The sequence below is a fragment of the Ailuropoda melanoleuca genome, chromosome 13 (assembly GCF_002007445.2).
Source record: "Ailuropoda melanoleuca isolate Jingjing chromosome 13, ASM200744v2, whole genome shotgun sequence".
NCBI lineage: Eukaryota > Metazoa > Chordata > Mammalia > Carnivora > Ursidae > Ailuropoda > Ailuropoda melanoleuca.
The window spans coordinates 33,876,830-33,898,058 of record NC_048230.1 but is presented as its reverse complement, the minus strand read 5'-3'; the positions used below and the strand labels follow the sequence as shown (position 1 = coordinate 33,898,058).

The 21,229-nt window shown below is 54.1% G+C and overlaps 1 protein-coding gene across 7 annotated transcripts in view; it reads left to right on the top strand.

The window, feature by feature from the left end:
* Nucleotides 1-20,821, top strand: part of RGS9 (regulator of G protein signaling 9) — a 64,822-nt gene extending 44,001 nt beyond the window's left edge. For 6 of the 7 annotated variants that reach the window (XM_034640900.1, XM_034640898.1, XM_034640897.1 and 3 more), the window contains 7 exons: nucleotides 624-739; nucleotides 4,526-4,613; nucleotides 5,898-6,036; nucleotides 6,919-7,004; nucleotides 9,203-9,320; nucleotides 18,351-18,826; nucleotides 20,402-20,821. In XM_034640900.1, the coding sequence (XP_034496791.1) occupies nucleotides 624-739; nucleotides 4,526-4,613; nucleotides 5,898-6,036; nucleotides 6,919-7,004; nucleotides 9,203-9,320; nucleotides 18,351-18,826; nucleotides 20,402-20,552 (1,174 nt within the window). In that variant the 3' untranslated portion in view covers nucleotides 20,553-20,821. The other variant, XM_034640899.1, reaches the window with a different exon arrangement.
* Nucleotides 20,822-21,229: the final 408 nt, after the last annotated feature.

Sequence of the window (21,229 nt, the reverse complement as noted above, 5' to 3'; positions counted from 1 at the left end):
TTTCTCATTTTCTGGAATGTTAGGGCTCAGCTCTCCCTACCTGGAGCAGCGAGACCTTTCCAAGCAGGGAAGTGGCGTGGGACTTGCGTCTTGGCCAGGGCTCTGGAGGAGGGCACATCTGTGACAGTAGGGTCTGCCTGGGGCTCGGGGCCTGAGAGCAGGCACGGGAAGAATCGTTGGCTCCTCCTAGATGCGTCTGTGCTCCCGTGGTGAAGGGGCGTGGGACAGGGTGGCAGTGGCCACAGCACCCGTCACCGGTGCTGCTCTGGAATCTTCTTCTGGTCTGGTGCAGTGGCCTGACCGACACTCTCGGGCCAGTCTCCCACAGGCCTTGGAGGGGGCATCTGTGTTCCTGTGCCCTGAAGAAGGGAGCGGGCTGGAGTGTGAAGCTGTTCGTGCTGGGTATCCTTCTCACCTCTGGGGTACCAGCTTTCCACATGCGCCCCGGGGCACTTATCTGAGGCTGCGTGTTCCTAGCAAGTGATTACTTGGATATTCCGTTTGTGCAGGGATTGAGGCGGGAGGACTGGGTTGAGCCCTGGGCCGTGGGGCTCGTGAGCTTAATGGGGGCCCTTGCCTCGCATTGAGTGTCTGGCGTTATTTACAAATCATCATCCTTGCAGGGTGGAAATCCCAACCAAGATGCGGGTGGAACGATGGGCTTTCAACTTCAGCGAATTGATCCGAGACCCCAAGGGCCGACAGAGTTTCCAGTACTTTCTCAAGAAAGAATTCAGTGGTGGGTCTTTGATTTTTTTTAAATATAATTTTTACTTTTAGAAACACTCCTGTCATGTCTGGCATAGGGTTTCGGGGATTTCTCGGTAGATGTTTTCCCAGCTCTGCTCCTGTGTGCTCTCCTTGGACCTGTCCTTTCCATCTGTTCCAAGAGGCCCCACAGTCGGCGGGGGGGCAGGGGATTGAGTCCGCTGACGAAATTCACGGCACGTGACTCCCATCTGCAAGGGCTCCGTCCCCTCCGGCTGTTCTCACTTCCTCATGCTGATTCTGGGGTCACCGGTTCAAGAGTCCCACGTCCCCTGCCGCTAAGTGCAGCTCCTTGGGGGACCCTGGCTAGAAGGGAAGCAGAAAAGCAAACTTGCCCTTTTTGTCTGGCAGCCTGGTTTCCTTCAGCTCAGTGCTTCTCGGCCCAGCTGTGCCTTCGATTCACCTGGGGGTATTTTAAAAGCACATCTGCCCGGATCCCATCTCCAGGCGCTCCTTTTATATTGGTTCGGGGTGGGATCTCCGCAGGTGTGAGAACTCCCCAGGTGATTCTAATACGTGGCTGTGACTGAGAGCCACTGTCTCAGCTCCCGCTCTGTGCCGACATACAGGGCGTTAGGAGTGTGCCGGTCTTAGTGGGACTAGCGGGGCCCCATTTTAGACTTCGGGTGTCTCAGCCTGGTAGCACTTGTAAATGCTCAAATGCACTGCCCTGAGAACCATCTGGGAAAATTAAAGGCAAGATTAGGACCAATTTCATCAGGTAGAGCATTCAGGTGGCTTCTCCAGCCTTTGCTGGAAGATGTGATTTTATGGGATTTGTCCATTTGTTTACTGAATCCCCAGCCCTGCAGAGCATCGTCCTATTTGAACCTCCATTCTCAGCCGCTTGCTGCCAAGACCCATTTGTCTATGGGGCTGCGCCTGAAACTAATCCCAGGGGACACGCCATTAGCCTGCTTGACTGCCTGATGCAGCACATTACATTATAATATGGATTCCTGACAATCCTTCTCTCTAATCAAGCCTAATTGCCATGATATGATAAAACCCAGAACAGATGATGGGAAAGGCAAGTGCTTTTAGCTGCCCCCCCCACCGCCCCACCCCCGCTCCTGCCGCAAGCAACTCTAGAAGAAGAGGATAGGGTGCCATCTAGTGGCAAAATGACAAACCGCACCCTGGACTTGTCCCACCCAGTACTTGGTTAACGGTGAGAATCCGTTGAAGATTTCCCTGTGTTATTAAAATAGTATTTCTGGTGATCTCCTCAAGAGATTCCTGAGGCTTCAGGGGTAAACAGGGAAGATGAATTGTGAATTTTCTCATTTAAATAGCATTTTTAAAAAATTGAGATCTACTTCTCATACCATAAATACATGTAATATGTAATTCACATGCTGTAATCCTTTTAAAGTGTACTGTGCCGTGGTTTTTAGTATATTCACAAAACTGCACGACCATCATCACTATATAATTGTAGAACATTTTTACCACCTCACAAAGAAACCCCTTACCCGTTAAAAGCCGTTCCCTCTTCCTCTCTCTTTCTCTGCCCCCCCCACCGCTGCCCCCAGCTTTCCCCTCCCCTACCAGTCTTAGTTGACCACTGATTTATTGTCTATCTTCATGGATATGCCCGTCCTGGACATTTCATATAAACAGAATCATGCAATGTGTGGCTTTTTGTCTTCTTTCACGCACAGTCTTTTCAGGATTCATCCCTATTAGAGTATTTAAGGTGTTTCATTCCTTCTTATGACCAAATAATATCCCATTGTATGGATAGACCACGTTTCCTTTATCCATTCATCATTTGGTGGTCCTTTGGGTTGTTTAGACTTTTTTGGCCATTGTGAATAAGGCTGCTTTGCACATTCATGCACACATTTTCATGTGCTCATTTAATTTTTTTATGGTGATAAAAGATTCATCACACAAAATTTATCATTCTAACCATTTTTAAATGTATGGTTTGGTGGTGGTCAGGGCATCCACATTGCTGTGCCTCCCTCACCACCGTCCATCTCTAGAACATTTTATCTTCCCCGAATGAAACTCTGTCCCTGGGAAACACTAACTCCCCATTCTCTCTTCCCCCCAGCCCCCGGCGACCATCACTCTCCTGTCTCTATGGATTTCTCTGTGTTAGGTGCCTCATAAGAGTGGAATCATATAATATATCTTTTTGTCCCTTTGGACTGGCTTATTTCACTTAGCACAATGTCTTCGAGGTTCATCTATATTGTAGCCTGCATTAGAATTTTATTCTTTTTTAAGGCTGAATCGTATTCCATTGCATGTACATGCCACGTTTTGGTTATCCGTTCATCTGCTGATGGACATTTTTGCTCCCACCTTTGGCTATCATGAATAATTGCTCAATTCATTTTAACCTTAAGCAATGGCTTGTCTTCTGCGTGGGAAAGGCGGTCTACCTGGCCCTTGACATGAGATGGATTGGTTGTCACTTAAAAGCATTGCTGGCTTGTTCCACTCATGCCTGTGATCTCAGTCCTAGGAACGCCTGGAAGTTCATGTTGAAGAGGAAGGACCTCTCTAGAGTTATGGGGCAGACGTCCACTAGTTGAGAATTCTGCTGCTTTTTCCGTTCTGACGCACCTGGGAGCTTTCCAGCAAATGCTGTAAAAGGAGAGGAGGGGGTACTCTTGTCTATGTCCCCACCCCACAGCATGCCGTGATTTACACACATGTGCACACACATGCACGTACAACATACATATGCACGGAGTGCACACACACATGCATATGCTCACACGTACACGCATGCACACATGCACACGCTTACACGTACATAACATGCACAGACGTGCACGTGCTCACGCTCACATGTACACACATGCACACGTGCACATGCTCACACGTACATAACATGCACACACGTGCACACACTCATACACAGCCACTTGCTGTCCCACTGGTGTGATCATCTTTATTGTCTCGGGCAGAAATGACCACCTGGGATGATACCCAAGTACTCCCACCCCTTGTGGGTGCCGTGGAGAACTGAGTAGAGAGCTGTAAGTGGAAAGAAAGTGAAGGCTGGAGAGGAGACTGGTTCTCCTCCTGGGCCCAGAGGAGCTGAGTCTCTGTGGCTCAGGTGACCCTCTGTGAAGTCCCCCAGCAGCCAGGCCTTCCCTGAGAGTCGGTCCATCAGCATTGCCACTGGAGCAGCCTCTCTGTAAGGACCTTTGGCGGGAATGTGCCCTGCGGGGGGCTGTCATGAGGGGTCTGCGCACATAAAGGAGACAGAAGTCGTGTCAGTCACTCAGCAGGAGCCAAGCGAACAGGGGCCTTTATGAAGAGAGCCTGTCGGGTAGCCAGCGGGACTTGTTCACAAGCCTGTCCTATGCGAACTTGTTCCAGCAGGCTTTCCTCCAGCCAGACTCCAGCACAGGCAAGGCTGGGACAGTCCGAGGGGTTGATGTGAGCTCTGACCTGTGCATTACCTGGGAAAGGCTGGTGTGCCCAGCAGGTGCATACGGCTGCAGACGTGGTGGGCTCCAGTCGGCCTCATTGCAGAGACCACGCGTGGGGCAGTCGCAGGTTAACCATGTTCTCCGGGGCTCTGGAAGTAAGACCTGGCTCCTTCTCCCTAGGTGTGTTCTGTCCAGCCTCACAGTGTGCCCTGGCTTGCTCTGCAGACGGGAGATGCTCTCTGGGCCGCGAGGACTGAATCCGCCTCAGCTGACCCATCTCTCCTCTTTCCTCTTTTCTTCTCCCCCTGCCGTGTTTCCTGCCTGGCTTTCGTCTGCGTGGACCGCTCCTCCCCGTGCAGGCGAGAATCTGGGATTCTGGGAAGCCTGTGAAGATCTGAAGTATGGAGATCAGTCCAAGGTCAAGGAGAAAGCAGAGGAAATTTACAAGTAAGGACTAGCCAGATGGTTGGGAGAGTCTCCCCGCGGGGCCACCCCTACTCCCTGCTGGCCGCCCTGTGGCTTCGGAGGTTGGGATGGAATGGGAGGGACCACATTCCTGGTGTCAGCCTCAGTCACCGCACCTGCCACACTATCGATCGATACCTTCCCGCTGAGGTTTGGGGCTTCCTCGGAAGGAAGTGTGGGGAGGCACGTGATGTCGCTGCCCTGCTCCAGGGGGGAAATGCTCAGGAGGTAAAGCAGTGGCGGCCTCCCTGCCAGTCCTTCTCCCTGCACTGGTCCTGGTGGACGCCAGCCTTGGGCCCTGAGTGCCCAGCACGTGCAGGTCACACTCACACACGTAAGCTGGGCTGGGACGGGCCCTCCGCAGCCACCAGACGGTGGCACCGAGCTCTGGGCGGCAGGCCAGATGGCCCCTCCCCTCCGAGCACTCGCCCCTTTGGACCTCTGGTGTCCTTCCGACTGACTCAGAAGGGGCCACTGCAATTTTCGGAAAGGCGCCAAGAACACTGAAGGGAAGAGCTGAGGTCTCACTCCTCGTGCTTGGAGGCTCTTGTGCTTTCCCACCTCCTCCCACAGGGGGGGCTGTGCGCACGGAGAGAGGTGGGGGTGCGGGTGCGATTGTCATTCCAGGAAGGTCCTGTGACATCCAGGCTCAGAACAGTCATGTGTGACTGCCTCGCACACCATGACACACACACACACACACACACACACACACACACACAGTACCTAACTCCAAAAATCTACTATAAAAAACCTTGCGGCCTCCGCCTTTCTGTCAGCTTCTCCCCAGGCTCCCCCATTCTGTCATCTTTGTCTGAATTCCAAAATTTTAATGTATGGCTTTGGAGCGTGGCAAAACATTCGCGTGTTTCGAACCCTGATACAAGGAAGAACGGGAAACGCTGGAGAGCCGTGCGGCTGAGTTTGGGTCTCACTGGGGCCGTTGGCGAGGATGCCCGGCCATCCGCCCTCTGGGTGCTGGGACTGTGTGCTGCCCCCTGTCGCAGCACGTGAGACTCATCTCCAACTCCCTCTAGAGCGCCTGGCTGGCTCAGCGAGTGCGCAGCTCTTGATCCGGGGTCGGCGAGTTTGAGCCCCATGTTGGCTGGAACACCTGTTTGGAGGTGCTCGGCCTGGTTCCATTCCCGGTGATCTGCTTCATTCCGGGTGACCTGAGTCGCGGCGATCCCTCCCGCCCAGGCAGCTGTGAACTTTCGTGAGCCAACTTGGTGGAGCTCCTGGCTAACATTTTCCTCCCCGCTCCAGGCTCTTCTTGGCCCCAGGGGCGAGACGGTGGATAAACATAGACGGCAAAACCATGGACATCACGGTCAAGGGGCTGCGGCATCCCCACCGCTACGTGCTGGATGCAGCTCAAACCCACATCTACATGCTCATGAAGAAGGTAGGTGGGCTCTGCGCTGATGGGAGCCGGGGGCCGGGAGGCCCTTCCCTTCTCGGGAACCTGGACAAGTCTTTAGATACGGGAACAAAGGGAGATGTTGTGTGGTTTCTGCTCTGCCTGGGCTGGGGTGCAGGATTGTCAGCGGTCTCTTCCCCCATCCCTGGTCCGGAACCTCCCTGGGCTTCCAGTCTCTGCAGCTGGGTTGTGGGGAGGGGAGGGGGAAACCACTGACAGATGCTGCGTGTGTCCCTATGGGCTGTCACTCTTCGATAGTGGTCCAGGCACCCTTGCCATTGGTGATGAGAGCGTTGCCAGAATAGCTGTTATCTACCGAGGGCTTGGGAGCGGCAGTCATGGTGCAAAGCCTGGCGCTTTGTATCAAGGACCACCCATGGGGCAGGACCGGCTGGTCCAGAGTCTCGTTCGTCCAGAGTCTCCTTGGAGGTGGAGTCGACAGTCAAACTGTGTCTGCCTGCCTCCGAAGGCCCACCTCTTCGTCTCTACCATAGAATGGTGCATGGTGGCGGTACTGGTGGCCCCGGCCCGAAGCAAATATCACAGGTTGGGGGTGGGGGGAGTGGGGCATTTAGTATGTGAAAGAGACAAATGTGGTGGGATTATGGTAAAACCCAGTGGGAATTCAGGTAGCCTTTCTGGGTTATTAATAAAAAGTGAACATGGTGGGAAATTCTAGGGAACTGTTAACAAAAAAAAAAAGTTGGGGGGGAGACCTGAGACAAAAATCAGTCACTTCCTTTCTTAAGAAATAGAATTTGGGGCTCAGCGTTGACCTAAGAGAGGTTGTCCGGTTTGGTTCTTATTTGGTGTCGTAATAAGACTTTCTTCAGGGGCTTAATGACTTTTCTCTCTTGTTCCCCCTAGGATTCTTATGCTCGCTACTTAAAGTCTCCCATCTATAAGGAAATGCTGGCCAAGGCTATTGAACCTCAGGGAACCACCAAGAGAAGGCAAGTGGAGAGGCCTGTAATTTGCTGGTTGCCTGCTGTTTTGTTTACAGGGAAGTGAGGGTCTTTTTCAGCCAAATGGCCGTGATTGAGATATTTGCCTGATGAAAATATTGGGGACCAGGAAGGATTTCTTAGGGGTCGGATTGCCTTGTTGGCTTCATAATACCCTAGCGAGATTTCCACAGTCATTACTGCCAGTGAAATTTTGCGTCCCTGACGCGGGTTTGAACAAGTGCAGATTATCCCACTGATCATTACCCCATCGCAAACGGAAGCATCTCGTTGGTTTGTTCATTGCTACACTTCCCCACCTTGGACTGATTTGTGGGAATTAAGTGAGCCACATCCTTGTATCCTTGGGAAGTCCCAAGACCTTAGAGAGCATGGCAGACTCCACCCCCAGAAAAACGGCAGACTCACGGGGAGATGAACAGTGACATTCTAAGCGTCCTTGACCCCAGGGCCCGCCTTTTAGTGAGTCCCCCGTTAACTGGTTTGTGCTCACCCTCATCGTTGGAGATGTAGATTGTCCCATCCAGCCGCACCTGTGGGCAAAGGGTGACATGTTCTGAGGGGCGGTTGGAACTCTCTTCTGGGGAGGAAAAAGAAAACTCTGTAGGGACTGAGGATTCCAAAGAGGAACCAAATGACAGCTTGAACAAAGACACGGGACTTTGGCAGAGGCTTTCCCAGCACCAGCGCGTGGCCTGTCCTCCCACGGTTAGTAAATGTTCCCCTGTTTGTCCGCTCAGCCCACGCTGGGCTCTTTTCCAGCATTGCCAGTCAATTCAAAAGAGGGGTGGTTAGACCGGAGCCTTTATCAAAGGAGCTTAAAAAAAAAAAAAAACCCAACTTGGTTTCATTCTTGAGGATAATGGCCCTGTTATAAAAAGGAGGGAAAGGAGGTCTCTGCGGTGCTGCTATTCCTCTAGGTTTACTGGGGAAGGGAGGGAGTTCAGCGTCCCTGGGGGCTTGAAAGCTTCTCCTTCAAGCCACAAGAAAGGGGCGTAATCGCTCCAGAACTTCTGCCAGAAAGTAGTAGGGAAGGAAGGGGAGTCTCCTAGTTCTCTCTCCAGATATTTCATCAGTTGGGGTAGACCTGAGAAATCAGCTGGTATCTTTTCTGGAGCGCTGGGGCGACGCGAGGCCCCAGGCGCACTGCTTGGCTTTGGCGTGGGCTGTTGTGGTCTGAGAATGTCCCTGTGAGTGAGAAGACACGTGCGAATGCTCTCGGACCGAGGGGAGCTCAGCCTGTAAACATGTGGGGATTGCAGTGGGTGTGCATTTGTCCCATGGCTCGAGGCTGTCAGGCAGGGTATGAACCTTAATTTCTCTAGAATGAGTTAAATCGAGCTCCAAGCTCCCCTTTGGCAGGGCTGGTGGGAGACCCGAGTTCAGGCCTGATTTACTAGCAGGGGAGCCCTCTTCTCTTCCCGAGGGTAGATACAAGAATTCTCTGGGCTTTTGTAGTCCAGAGCTTTGGGGAGGTCCTAGGTTTTTAGGCCACCATTGCTGCTGAAATGTTTGTTTTCCAGGCATGTGGGTGACTCAGCGGCTCCCCCATTGCCCGCATCACTCAGATACCGGGAGTTTTTTCCTGGTGCCCAAGGCCATGGTGGACAGAGCTGGGTCCCAAGAGCCCATGTTTGACTTCTGTCGAGATTCTGACTTATCTGGTGTATGCACACAGCTCCACCAGCCCCCCAGCTCCCTCCCCGGCTTCTGCCTTTCTCTGCAGGCCCAGCCTCGCCCTCTGGGACAGCCCAGCTCTCTCTCCTTCCCAGATCCTTGGCTTTTGAAAACAAACGCTCCAACTCCCCCTGAGGCCAGAACCCTTGGGCTTCCCATATCCAATTCCCCTTGCCCCCTTCTTTCAGGAAGAGCCCACGGGAAGTTAAGCTGACACATTGGTTTCTAAACATTCTAGAATGTATATTATCACCACTGCAGGCAGTCCTCCTTGGGCCTAGCTGGAAATCCTATGGCACTGGTATTCATCTGGTCCATCCTCCAAAGGGGGAGAAAGAGCTAAGGTTGAACATGCCGCTGAGGTCCTGCCACCCTTGGGGCTCACTGGGAACATGAGGGAACGAGCCCAGATTCTGGTCCTGCAGCTCCGTGTCCCACGAAGGGCTCCCGTGCCCCTGCGGGGCCGGCTGTGTCCTTTCCACCGACCGCGGCCCTGTCCTTCCTTCCAGCTCCGGCCTCCCATTCATGCGGCGCCACCTGCGTGCCAGCCCGAGCCCCGTCATCCTGCGGCAGCTGGAAGAAGAAGCCAAGGCCCGAGAAGCAGCCAACACCGTGGACATCACCCAGGTCATGAGCAAGCTGGACCGTAGGAGCCAACTCAAAAGAGAGCTTCCTCCTAAATAAATCTGCAGTTGCTGGGGCGGGGCGTGCGTGCGGGAGAGGCGCGCAGAGAGAGGCAGGGGCGGCCGGAGTCTAGAGCGCGCGGTTCCCCGCTGGCGGGGCAGTGGGGCAGCCAGGTTCCTCCCATAGTCCCCTGCCCTCCTTCACGGTGGCCTTCCCAGTGCCGCGGCAACTAGAGCTCGTCCTCATGCTCCAGCTTACCCAGGGACAGCGTTGCAGTGGCGGGGGGAGGTCACCTGACTCAGTTGCTGTGTGACCATCTGTCTTACTGGGGGGGGGGTCTTGTAGCGGGAGCGTAAAGAAAACGGGCTGCTTTGTGTACCACCATTTACTTTGGAGAATGAACTAGAAGGCCCCCTCTTTCAGGTACATCCGTTTCAAATAGCTTTAATGAAGCTCTTCACCCCCCTCCCCATGAGACTCTGCTTTAGATCCCCCCAAGGGGCTAGCTCAGGGTCCCCTAGAGATGCTCGTCCCCTGGCTCCCCTGTTACACCTTCCTGGAAAGGCCCTGCTGAGACATTGCTGGGAAGCTTGTTCTTGGTCACCGCTATGGAGGGTCCTTCCCTTTTGTCTCCCCATCCCCCAGTACCTGCTAGCGGAACGTGTAGCCGGAAGGGACGAAGGACTCAGGCCGGAAACCTCCAGAGCTGTCAAGGTGAAATGACCTTCCGAGGGGCACCATCGTGGATAAGGGAAAGGCGTGGGTGTCTTCATTCGTGGGAAGAGAGAGGGTAGATACCTGGACATTTTCAAGATGAGTTAGGGTCAAAGATAATACTCGTTCGGATATTTTCTAGATGCTGGCGCTTCCGTCCTGTGTAGCTATGGCCTAGGTCAGCCCTGTGGTCAGGGCGGAGGGGGAGGACAGTTCTAACTCTGACCTTGGGAGGACCACAGGGTGCTTCTTGCAGTTAGCCTCACCTCGTACACTTGTGTAAGGATGCAAAGGAACTAGAACAAGTCAGTGAGCAAGGGACCAGCGCTGCACAGCAAAGACTCACTCATTGGACACACTGAGTATCCGCTATGTGCCAGGCATTGGTGAATACGATGGGCATGGTCTCTGCCTCATGGAGCTTCTAGTCTAGGACTGACAGACAACAGAGAAGCCCACCGTATCCGTACCTTGGCTGACAACTGCAGAGCTAGAGCGGCATGCAGTAATCAGTGTTTGTCATCCGAGCGGCTCTTTTGATCTTGGAGCTCACTCCCCTGCCTGGGGGCTTGGCCTGTGGGAGCCCGAGCTGAGAGGAGTGGCATGCCTCTTCTCTGCTTCGCACGTCTCCTGTCCTCCAGCAGCCTGGCCTTGGCATGATCTATGGCGATGGCGAATTGCAAGGGAGTGAGAAACGCTAAGAGTCTCAAGGTGCAGGCTTCCAACAGGGGCGCGGCCCTCTACCTACTGTTCTCGGCCAAGTCAAGTTACAAAACTGGCCTCAAATCGAGGGGTGAGGAAATAGCCTCTATCTCTTTAGTGAGAGAAGTTTTAAAGTCTCGTTGCAAATGACGTGGAGAGAGGAAGTGAATTGACAACCCAAATATGTGGTTAAACCTATACCAGCTGTTAGAAAGGAAATGGAGATGGTGCTGTGGTGGGGGAGTGGGGGGTTGCGTCCACTAGGGAAGCCTCTCCCAGGCAGTGACAGATAAAAGGATGAGAAAAAGTGGGCCATACAAAGCCTGGGGGGAGGCTGGGAGAACTTTCCAGGCAGAGGGGACCACAGGCGTAAAGGCCCACTGGGGGGAAGTGGCTTTGAGTGACTGCAAGGCCAGGTGAACAGAGCCTCGTGGGTGCGGGAGAAATGGTCCAGCATGAGCTTAGAGAGGTGGGCAAGGCCAGGTCATCCGGGACTTTTTTAGGTCATCGTAAGGAGTTTGTGGCTCTTGGTTTCATGTTAGCAAAATGATCCCATTACTCTCTCCATTTTCCCTAGTTGTAGATAAGCTTATACTCTGGAAGGGCAACCAGAGGCATGCTTTGGTCATCTGTCTTCTGAAGAATGTCAGAGTCCTCCAACTCAGGGAGGGCACCCCAAGCAGAAATGTCTGGTAACGGCCATTATTATACTGAGTGACATGAGGAGGGGCCATGTCTCATTGCTTGGAGACTAATGCCTGAGGCCTGGCGGGTTCTGCAGAAATGTGTCTCACATGAATGAGTGGAGGAAGGAAGGAAAGAGGGAAGGAGGGAAGGGAGGAAGGAAGGGACAGAGCCCTGGGTTTGGAGACGGCCTCTCGGCCCCCGGGTCTATCACTAGCCATGTGGTCTTGAACAAGTCACTTATTGTCTCTGCTTCCTGATTCGTGAAGTGAGGGGTTGGGACTGGTTCCTTGCTTCTTGAAACAGACTTTGTGAGTTCCAGGAGGGTACCCAGCCTGGTGTCTGTTATGGGGCCTCCATTTTGCATGAAGATTTGGAATGGGATGAAACGGGTAATTTTCAATTTTTTGCATTGAAATAATCATGAATATATTATGAATTAGAATGCAACATGGACATGCATTTTTTAAGATAAAAATTGAGATATCAAAGACATTTCATGCTTGGCTGTGGCAGGTTTAGGCTTTGCCCTCAGATTCCTGGGAGAGGATGTTTACCCACTCTCCTGCTGTTTGTCCTACTTTCCTGAGGAAGCTGGAGGAGCATGAAACCAGAGATATATATTCGCTACCCCTTCTGGTGGCCCCCTGTGAGCCGAGATCACATGCCCAGCACAACGGTGGTGAGGATGTCGGGGTGTCAAATGCATCGTGAATTCTTCACGTTACTAACGGTGCCGTGCTCATCCTTGACTTGACCATCCTCCACCCCGCTCCCCACATGTGAGATGTGTCTGCTGCCTCATCCCCCAGCAGACCACCAGGGGCTCTGTATCGGGCACAGGGTAGGGACACCACACGTCTCAACGGAAGCCTTCTCAATGTCAGATGCACAAGGATCCCGCTGTCTAATGAGAGGACAGGCGTGTCACCGAAGTAGGTTATCATGCTTTAAGGGATACACACATAAATATTGTGACACTACCCGACTCAAGGAAGACAGGAGATAAAGGGCTTCGCTCCGGGAGAGCAACAGGGCTGTCCCACGAGCGTTTCCTAAACACCTGTTCTGTGTAAGAGCCAGTGAAGGGTGCCGAGGCAGATGCGAGAAGTTCTCCGCCCTCGAGGGGCAGACAAGGGGGTGAGGTTGCAAACAGCCACAGCGTGCAGCAGGATGCGATCGAGGCTGGGGTGGCATACAACACCCCGGGTCTGGCCTGGAGGACTGCGGGGGACGCCACCAGGAAGTCCTCACGTTTGGCAGTAAAGGAGCCCCAGGTCCCTGCCCAGTTTTGAGGCTTCCTCCGAGTGTCCGCCGCCGGGCTCCCGCAGGTGGCGGCTGCTTCTGCTTTGTGTCTGTGGGGGCAGAACGGTAGCTGCGCGAGGTCGGTCTGAATCTCAAATAGCTTCAGAAGTAGTATTTGTTTGGACATTATTGTTGATATATTTAAATGATTATGATGTTCTCTGTGTACTTAGGCACTGTCTTAATTCCTTAATGCCATATTTTAAATAGTTTGAGTTTCTCTACCCACAGTGGTGTGTATCTTATGCTAGAATAGAAACTGTGGGGTTAAGTGCCAGGATTTCCTTTGTAGAATTTCATTTTCGAGCTTGATTTTTCGAGAGAGGACTGTTCTTCTCGGGAGGGTCGTGGTAATACAAGGGCTGGGGACAATAGGTAGAATACATCGGCCAATGCCTGGCATCTAATACGTGCTCAGTAAATACTAGCTGTTGTTATCCGTGTCAGAACCATTATCACTGTTACCGTCATCATCCTCCTCACCATCCTCCTTCTCACATTGGTGTCATCACCATCACCGTCATCACCACCACTGTCACCACCACCACTGTCGTCACCATCACCGTCATCACCACCACCGTCATCACCACCACCGTCATCACCACCACCGTCATCACCACCACCGTCATCATCACCACCGTCATCACCATCACCGTCATCACCACCACCGTCATCACCACCACCGTCATCACCACCACTGTCATCACCACCACCACCATAATCTTCACCGTAAGCGTCATTACCAACACCACTGCCACTGTCATCACCACCATCATCACCACTGTCATCACCACCATCATCACCACTGTCATCACCACCACCATCACCATCATCATCACCACCATCACCACCATCACCACAACTGTCACCACCACAACTATCATCACCATCACCATCACCATCATCGCAATCACCACTATCATCATCGTCATCACCATCATCACCATCACCATCACTATCATCACCACTATCACCATTATAACCATCATCACCATCATCACCACTATCACCACTACCATCACCACCACAACTGTCATCACCATCATCACCACCACCATCACCATCATCATCACTGTCACCACCACCATCACCACCATCACCATCATCATCACCACCACCACCACCATCATCACCACCATCATCACCATCACCACCACAATTACCACCATCATCACCATCACCACCACCATCACCATCATCACCACCATCACCACCATCATCACCACCACCAACACCATCATCGCAATCACCACTATCATCATCGTCATCATCATCATCACCACCACCATCACCACCATCACCACCATCCCCACCATCCCTAGTAGCATACGGTCTCAGAGTAAGCTTGGGCTTTCTTACATCTGTCAGTGCGGTCCTGTACAGTGACTCATTATTCTTTATTATTTAGGGCATTTCCTGAGGTGTGTTCACAGCTTTGTTTCCCTAAACCGTCTTATTGCTCTGCTCTCTCAGAGTCTTGCAGTGTCACCCTCCCTGCTCTCCAGCAGCCATTAGGATATATTGAAGGGAGGAGAGTGGGCGCTGATGTCATGTCCTCTGTCTGTGAGAGGGCTGACCAGCCACAGTGCGGTGACTGGTCCACCCTTTGGTCCCAGGCTTCATGGCTACAGCATGGGGAAGGTCTTGTGCTGGGCTGTGCCAAACGAGGTGGTAGGTAGGAGGAATGATGTGTTCACCCTTGTGGATTTTTCTCCTTGGAGCCCACTTTGCTTATTGGCTTTGGGAGGCAGTGGGGAAAGGGAGAGCAAGGAGGGACGGGAGGGGGCGCTCGTACACTGCATGCTGAACCCGAGTGTGGCTCACAGGACTCGGGAGCGCAGGTGGCCACCAGGTCTCCCGCAAATTCTCAGCCAGTTTCTAGGCAGAAAACGAATTGCAGCTCTTTGCACTGCCTGCTTTGCCCTCCATTGAAAAGCCTGTGACTGTGTTCTCGTGTCAATGTACGCACTCCATTTCATGCTCCTGTCCCCCTCTGTTGGCTCCTTGCATAATAAAACAGCAGCACAAGACGAAACAATCCAAGCTCTCAGAGCTTCACTATGCCTCTGTGTGTCACATTTCTTTGCCACAGTGCCTTGCACGCCGCTGCTTCGCTGCCTCACACCCCTGGTGGGTGTGGCATGGGCTGGAGGGGCGGGGCTAGGTCTCTGTGGGAGGGGCCAGAGTCATGGTGGGATGGGCTAAAAAAGGAGTCCTGCTTCAAGTGCCCAGAGCCAATGGGGCTAATGGCTCTCTGCCCAGAGGAAAGTACTTTCTCGGGCCAGGTAAGTCAAGCAGGACAGTGGCTACATCCTCACCTGTCCTGTCATTTATCTGGGAAAAGAAAGTGCTGGGGGAGCTGTGGGGTGAAGAGGAGGGCACAGAACTGGGGGAGAGGTAAATGGAGTGGTCCATCCTGTCATAAGCTGTACAATCTCCACGAGCCTCAGTGTTCTTAAAAAGTGGGGGTGATAACAGTTCATCACAGATTCTGAGAAAGTGGAATTCAAGGTAATGAACTGGAGGTGGGGTGTCCTCAGTCAATCTATTGAGGGAGAGGAGTTTTGATGCCACTCTCTCTCTCTTAACAAAGCCCGTTTCCTAGGTTTGATGTTTCAGCCCACTCTGCAGGACCCCAGGTCCTATCTGAGCCCCACAGGCACCAGGATGCCATAGGGATCAGTAGATAGGGCAGGGGTCTGGGGTTACCCACTCCCGGGATGGAATTCTCATTTAGTCTCTGTGTTTGTTATCTATTGCTGTGTAACAAAGCACGGACGCAGCTGTTTATCAGCTCACAGTTGGCCGAGTGAGGCTGGGCTGGGTCCTCTGCGCATGGTCTCACACTCAAGGTCACAACAGGCTGCCGTGTTCCTCTCTGGGGGCTCTTGGGAAGAGTCTGTTCCAAGCTCATAGGGACTGTTGGTGAGATTCAGTGTCTCATTGTAGGACTGCAGGTCCCACTGGTTTTTGCTGGCTGTTGGCTGATGGCTGTACTCAGCTCCCAGAAGCTGCCCCAGTCCCTCTCCAGGTGTCTGCCTTCCTCCTTCAAAGCCAATAATGGAGAATTTCTCCTTTGTTGAATTCCTGTCGTGCTTCAGACCTCTCTGACGTCTGTCTCTGGCCTCTAGACTCAGCTCTGAAGGGTTCATGTGAGGAGGTCAGGCTGGCTCCGATGATCCTTTGTTAATGTCACCTATGCCATAGCACGTAGCCTGGCCACGGAGTGGCTTTCATGTGACATTTACGGTGCGCACCCACCCTGGAGACGGGCAGGATGTAGGGGCCAAGTACTAGTCTACATACCACAGTCTCTGGTTGTGAGAACCTTGGGCCGGGGGGGGTGAGGAACCCCTTGGACCAGCAATTTCTGTTCTCTAAAATGGGGGAGTTTCAGATACATAGGTTGCTTAGCGCATAGTAGATGTTTCTTAGGTGATAGGGTCGTACTCCTTTCCCTCAGCAGTTGTCTCCTGAATCCTTCATTAGAGCAAGCCTTCCCCTTTGTTGTTATTCTTTTTTTTTTTTTAATTATTTATTTTCGAGAGAGAGCAAGCGAGAGAGCATGTGAGCAGGGGAAGGGGCAGAGGGAGAGGGAGAAGCAGATTCCCCGCTGAGCAGGGAACCCGTGCAGGGCTCCAACCCCAGACCCTGAGATCACGACCTGAGCTGAAACCAGGAGTTGGGCGCTCAACCGACTGCTCCCCCCAGGCGCCCCTCCCCTCTCTTGTTAGTCTTGTCTGCAGCCTGGGTTCGAAGTGGAGACCCTTGTCCCTGTAGGAGGACGGTGTTAGAAGCACAGTGCAGGGGTCCTCAAACTCCCCGGGCACGATAACAAAACCCTGGCCTCGGGGTCTGGTAGAAGACGCTTTCCCTCAGTCGCACCCCCGAGAGTCCCCTGCAGGGGGTCTGGCTGGGCTGAGATCTGTACTTGCAGTGGACGTGGGGGTGATTTGGAGCGGGGGTGATGTGTGGGCCCCCCGGGGGATGTGCAACTAGCTGTTATATGTGTGAACCCCGAAGCCCATGAGCCCGGTTTCCAAGCCCGCCCCAGCATCCCCAGCGGCTTGTCCTTGGGACTTGCTTTTCAAAGCATTCGTTTTCTCATCTGTAAAATGGGCATAATGAGAGTTGGTCGCCTCACTGAGCGGCTCCAGGAAGTAAGTGCAATGATCCACGAAACGTGCTCAGCCCAGAACCTCGGATTTGCTCATTCTCAGTGCATATGAACAATGCCAGTTACGATGAGTCTGTCCACCTTGGGGCCCCAGGTCTGGGCCTCAGCTCTGGCTTCTTGGCTGTGGGTGCTGGAGCAGAGGAACGAATCTGCCTCCCAGCTGCTGTTTCAGGATGGAAATGGAGCTTTGGGGAGTTGGTGGGGGAGAATGGAGACCATCCCCCTGCCCTCCTCACCGCCCCCCCCGCCCCCCGCAGCAAGGTCTTCTGTCCTTCTGTGGCCTTTTTTTTCCTCCAGAAGCTGTCTTTGGTTGTGCCTGCCCTTTCCTCTTCAGGTTGGGACCGGCTCACTCAGGTGACCCGGAAATCAGGCCACACCCCAAGGAAGCCAGCCGCCTCCAGCTCAGCTCCAGGAGCTGCCCTCCTGCGGCCCCAGGACAGTGCCCAGTCCCCGGGGGCAGGCAGGCTTCTCTAAGCCAGTCTGTGTGGCTGTGTGTTTCCAAGAGGGTTTGTTGTTCACTGAAATCAGAGGCAGTGTTGGCCCAACAGCCCCAGAGGGTCCCCCTTCCCCACCAGGACCAGCACATCCTCCAGCTGGGCTTTCATGTGGTGCGAGGCCACATCCGGCATTCAGGAGGGGGCAAGACAACTGGGCTGATGGGCCCTTGGAGGCCCATCTGTGGAGGAAAGAGGGGACAGCAGAGAGCCTCCCTGAAAATCCCCATTTTAACTTTGTCAGCTCAGACAAAGCTCTCTTGGGCATCTTTGCCAGAAAACTGCCCGGTCCAGCACTCCTGCCCCGCGGCTCCTTGACTCTGGGATCTTGGGAGCCCAGAGAGGTTGAGATTCTTTCCTTCTCTGAGGACGTGTCCTGCCTCCACACTCAGCCTTCCTTTCCAGCCACCCTGCTCTGCTGCGGGAGGCACGGGCCAGTGCCAGGGCTGGGCCATCCCCAAGGGACGGCCAGTGGGACTTGGGCGGGGGCTCAGGACCAGCTGGGTGTTCTCAAGCCCGGCAGAGTCAGCGGGGCACGGGGGGGCTTCTGGTAGAAACTTCACTGCTCTGTGACACGTGTTTCCTCCAGTCCTCAGGCTGGGAACCAGGGATAGAGGAGGGATGACATGGTGTGGTGGGTACTAAGCATCGTTCGCTGGGGGACAGGAGTTGAGGGGCAATTGGAAATCCATCCTGGCCATATGCCAGCACCCCTGGCCGGAAGGTCAGTCTAGAATGCAACTGCCCAGCTCTGGGCCCTGTGGCCAGGGCTCGGGGACGGGCAGAACCCTTGGCAGGAGGTCTGTGTGTGGCTGTGCCATTGTCCCAGGGGGCTTTGGACCCTCTTCCCAGCTCCCATTTGCTGTGGTCCCGGCACCGGAAGGGGCTAAGTTAGCAGAGGGCCCCGTCCATCAGCCCCCACCACTCACTCTGAGCTCTCTCTTTCCTTTCCTGCAGCCGGGCCAGCACACTGCTCCCAGCCCTCACCTGGCCGTGTACACCGGGACCTGCGTGCCCCCCTCTCCTTCCAGCCCCTTCTCCCCGTCCTGCCGCTCCCCCAGGAGGCCCTTTCCCTCACCGGGCCGCTTCATCCGGAGGCCCAGCAGCGCCATCTGCCCCTCGCCCATTAGGGTGGCCTTGGAGAGCTCCGAGCAGAAGGGGGAGGCCAGCGGGTCCAGTGCCTGCCCTGGGCCCTCCGACACGGACGCCAGCGAGGCCTCCACCGAGCACCCCTGGCCCCGGCCGCAGCCCAAGGCCCCGCCCAAGGCCCGCATGGCTCTGTCCTTCAGCAGGTTTCTGAGACGGGGCTGTTTAGCTTCCCCCGTCTTTGCCAGGCTCTCGCCCAAGTGCCCCCCCGTGTCCCACGGGAAGGTGCAGCCCCTGGGGGATGTGGGCCAGCAGCTGCCACGACTGAAATCCAGGAAAGTAGCAAAGTAAGAACCAGAAGGGATTGTGCTGTGTGCGCGCATGTGTGTGTGCACATATGTCTCTGTGCGTGCGTGTGCACGTCTGTGGGTGTGCACACACGCACATTTGTGTGTAAGCGTGGACGTATGCACATGTCTGTATGTGTGCACGTTTGCACATTTGCCTTGTGAACATGCGTGTGCACACGTTTCTCTGAGCGTGCGTATGTGCACATATGTCAGTGTGTATGTGTGCATGTTTGCACGTCCTGGTGTGAGTGCATGTGTGCACATGTGCCTGTGTGTCTGCACACTTGCATGTGTGTGAGCATGCGTGTGCACACATGTTTCTCTGTGTGAGCGTGCATGTGTGCACATATGTCGGCACGTGAGTGTGTGTGTGTGTGTGTGCATGTATGTCTGTGGTGGGTCCCGGGGCTGTGTAGCTTGAACACTGTCTAGTGCTGGGGGCTGGCGGGTTGGGTACTGAAGATTCCAGGCCAGCAGACACAAAAGCAGGCTGTTTGGCCTCTGCATAGTTTCCAGAAACCCAGCGTTGTCCTCCCCTGCTTCCTGAGAAAGAAAAGGAATGGGGGTCTTTCTTTTCCATCTTGTTCCCCCTTCTGTGCTGCCCCCACCCTGTCCTATCCCCCGAACCTTAGTCTAACGAACCCATCGCACCTTTAAAGGGCAGGAAGGGTCAGCGGCGGCCATGGGAACCACAGGGGGTGGGTGCTCCCGTCCCCTCCCCTGTCTGAGGTGCCCCACTTCGCCACCCCCCGCCCCTGCCTCCACCTGCAGACTCCCAGAGGGGCTGGCAGGGATCCCTGCTTCTGCAGTTGTTCCTGTGAAAACCACAGCGCCCAGTCTCTCCCGACAGGTGGCCCCTCTCTACTCGATTTTGGGTGGCGCCGCAAGCCTGATTTCTGAGAACCCCAAGGACCCTGAGGCACCCTGCCAGGTGCAGAACCCTGCGGGGGGTGCCTGATAGCTCCCGGACCGGCGGCAGAAAGGAAAGTTGTAGACAGTGCAAAACCGAGAATCAGCCCCCACCTTTATCTGGTTTGGGGGAGACAGTCAGGGGTATCCCTGCACCAATCAACCCGCTCCTGTGTTTGGCCTTGCCTGGTGTTGAAAAGGAAAGCTCCATGCAGAGGTCTCGGGTTGCCATGGATACCCGAGCATCCCGGGCCTCTGCCTCGCAGTGTGCTTGGGGGACAGCAGGGGGCAGAGGTGATTACTTCTCTGCTGCCTCTGTCAGTCGGGGCGGGGAAAGGAGGGTGAGCCTGTCTATGGATTCATCAGAAGGCAGTCGAACTAGCTTGAGGATCAAGTGCAGGCATGTCCTAATGCGACGTCCTGAACTCACCAAAACCATAAAAATCTAATGAAGATAAAGCATCTTTTGACTCAGCCTTAATTCCGCAGAAAAATATGAGTCCCTTGCTCCCGCCAGTAAAAGAGATCCACGGAGCCGTTTGCGGCACACACAGCTTTTGGCAAATACACCTGCGTGTCTGCCTTCTCCGGGGATGTCAGGGTGAGGTGAGGATTTGGTGTCCTTCCTGTCCCCTTGCACATGCTTTCTTTTTGTGCCTGAAGCTTTTTCCAGATCAAAATGGATGTGCCTACGCAGAGTGGGACCTGCCTGGTGGACTCAGAAGACGCCGGGACCGGAGAATCGGGTGACCAGGCCATCGAAAAGGAGGTCATCTGCCCCTGGGAGAGCCTCGCCGGGGGGAAAGCTAGCTGAGCCAGAGGCCCTGGACCAAGAAGAGGCTCCCGGCAGATCCTGCAGATGGGACTGTGGGCAAGCTTGCTCTCGAACCAAAGTGTATTGCGATCACGTTTGGGGGCCAGAGAGACGAGAAGGGATGGATTATGGGAAGTGTGTGCTGGCTGGGGTCCCAATGGCCAATTCCTACCCCTCCTCCTGACCTTCCCTCCCCTGGGCAGAAGAAAGGCATGTGGACCAGAGGACTTTACTTGCTGCCTTAAAACCGATAAAAGGTTAACTTGTAAGAGTCTTTCGGATTAGAATGTTAGTGTGTGTCTGGTTTTACTAGTTAGGAGCTATTATTTATGAATTTATGTGTTAAGCTCATTCCTTCTTCGGTTTTAGGGACAAAGGGACATTGAGTCACTTTCCAGTCACTTTCCCTCCATGTCTAAATTGGTTGGTGCATGTCACTTTTATCAAGGGAGCTCCCAGGAGTGTGGCACCATTCAGGAAGGGGGTGCTGGGGAAAGGCATCTTTCTAGAATGTCAGGTGTGTTGTTCAGATCCACCAAGAAGTAGAAACAAGCTGGGATTAGATGGGCAAGGGATTTATTGGGGGAAACACCTATGAAGGATAAAGAGTGGGAGCTGGAGAAAAAGGGGGTGAGGGCCTTCGGACCATGTGCAGGGCTGGCCTCTGGAGAAGAAGG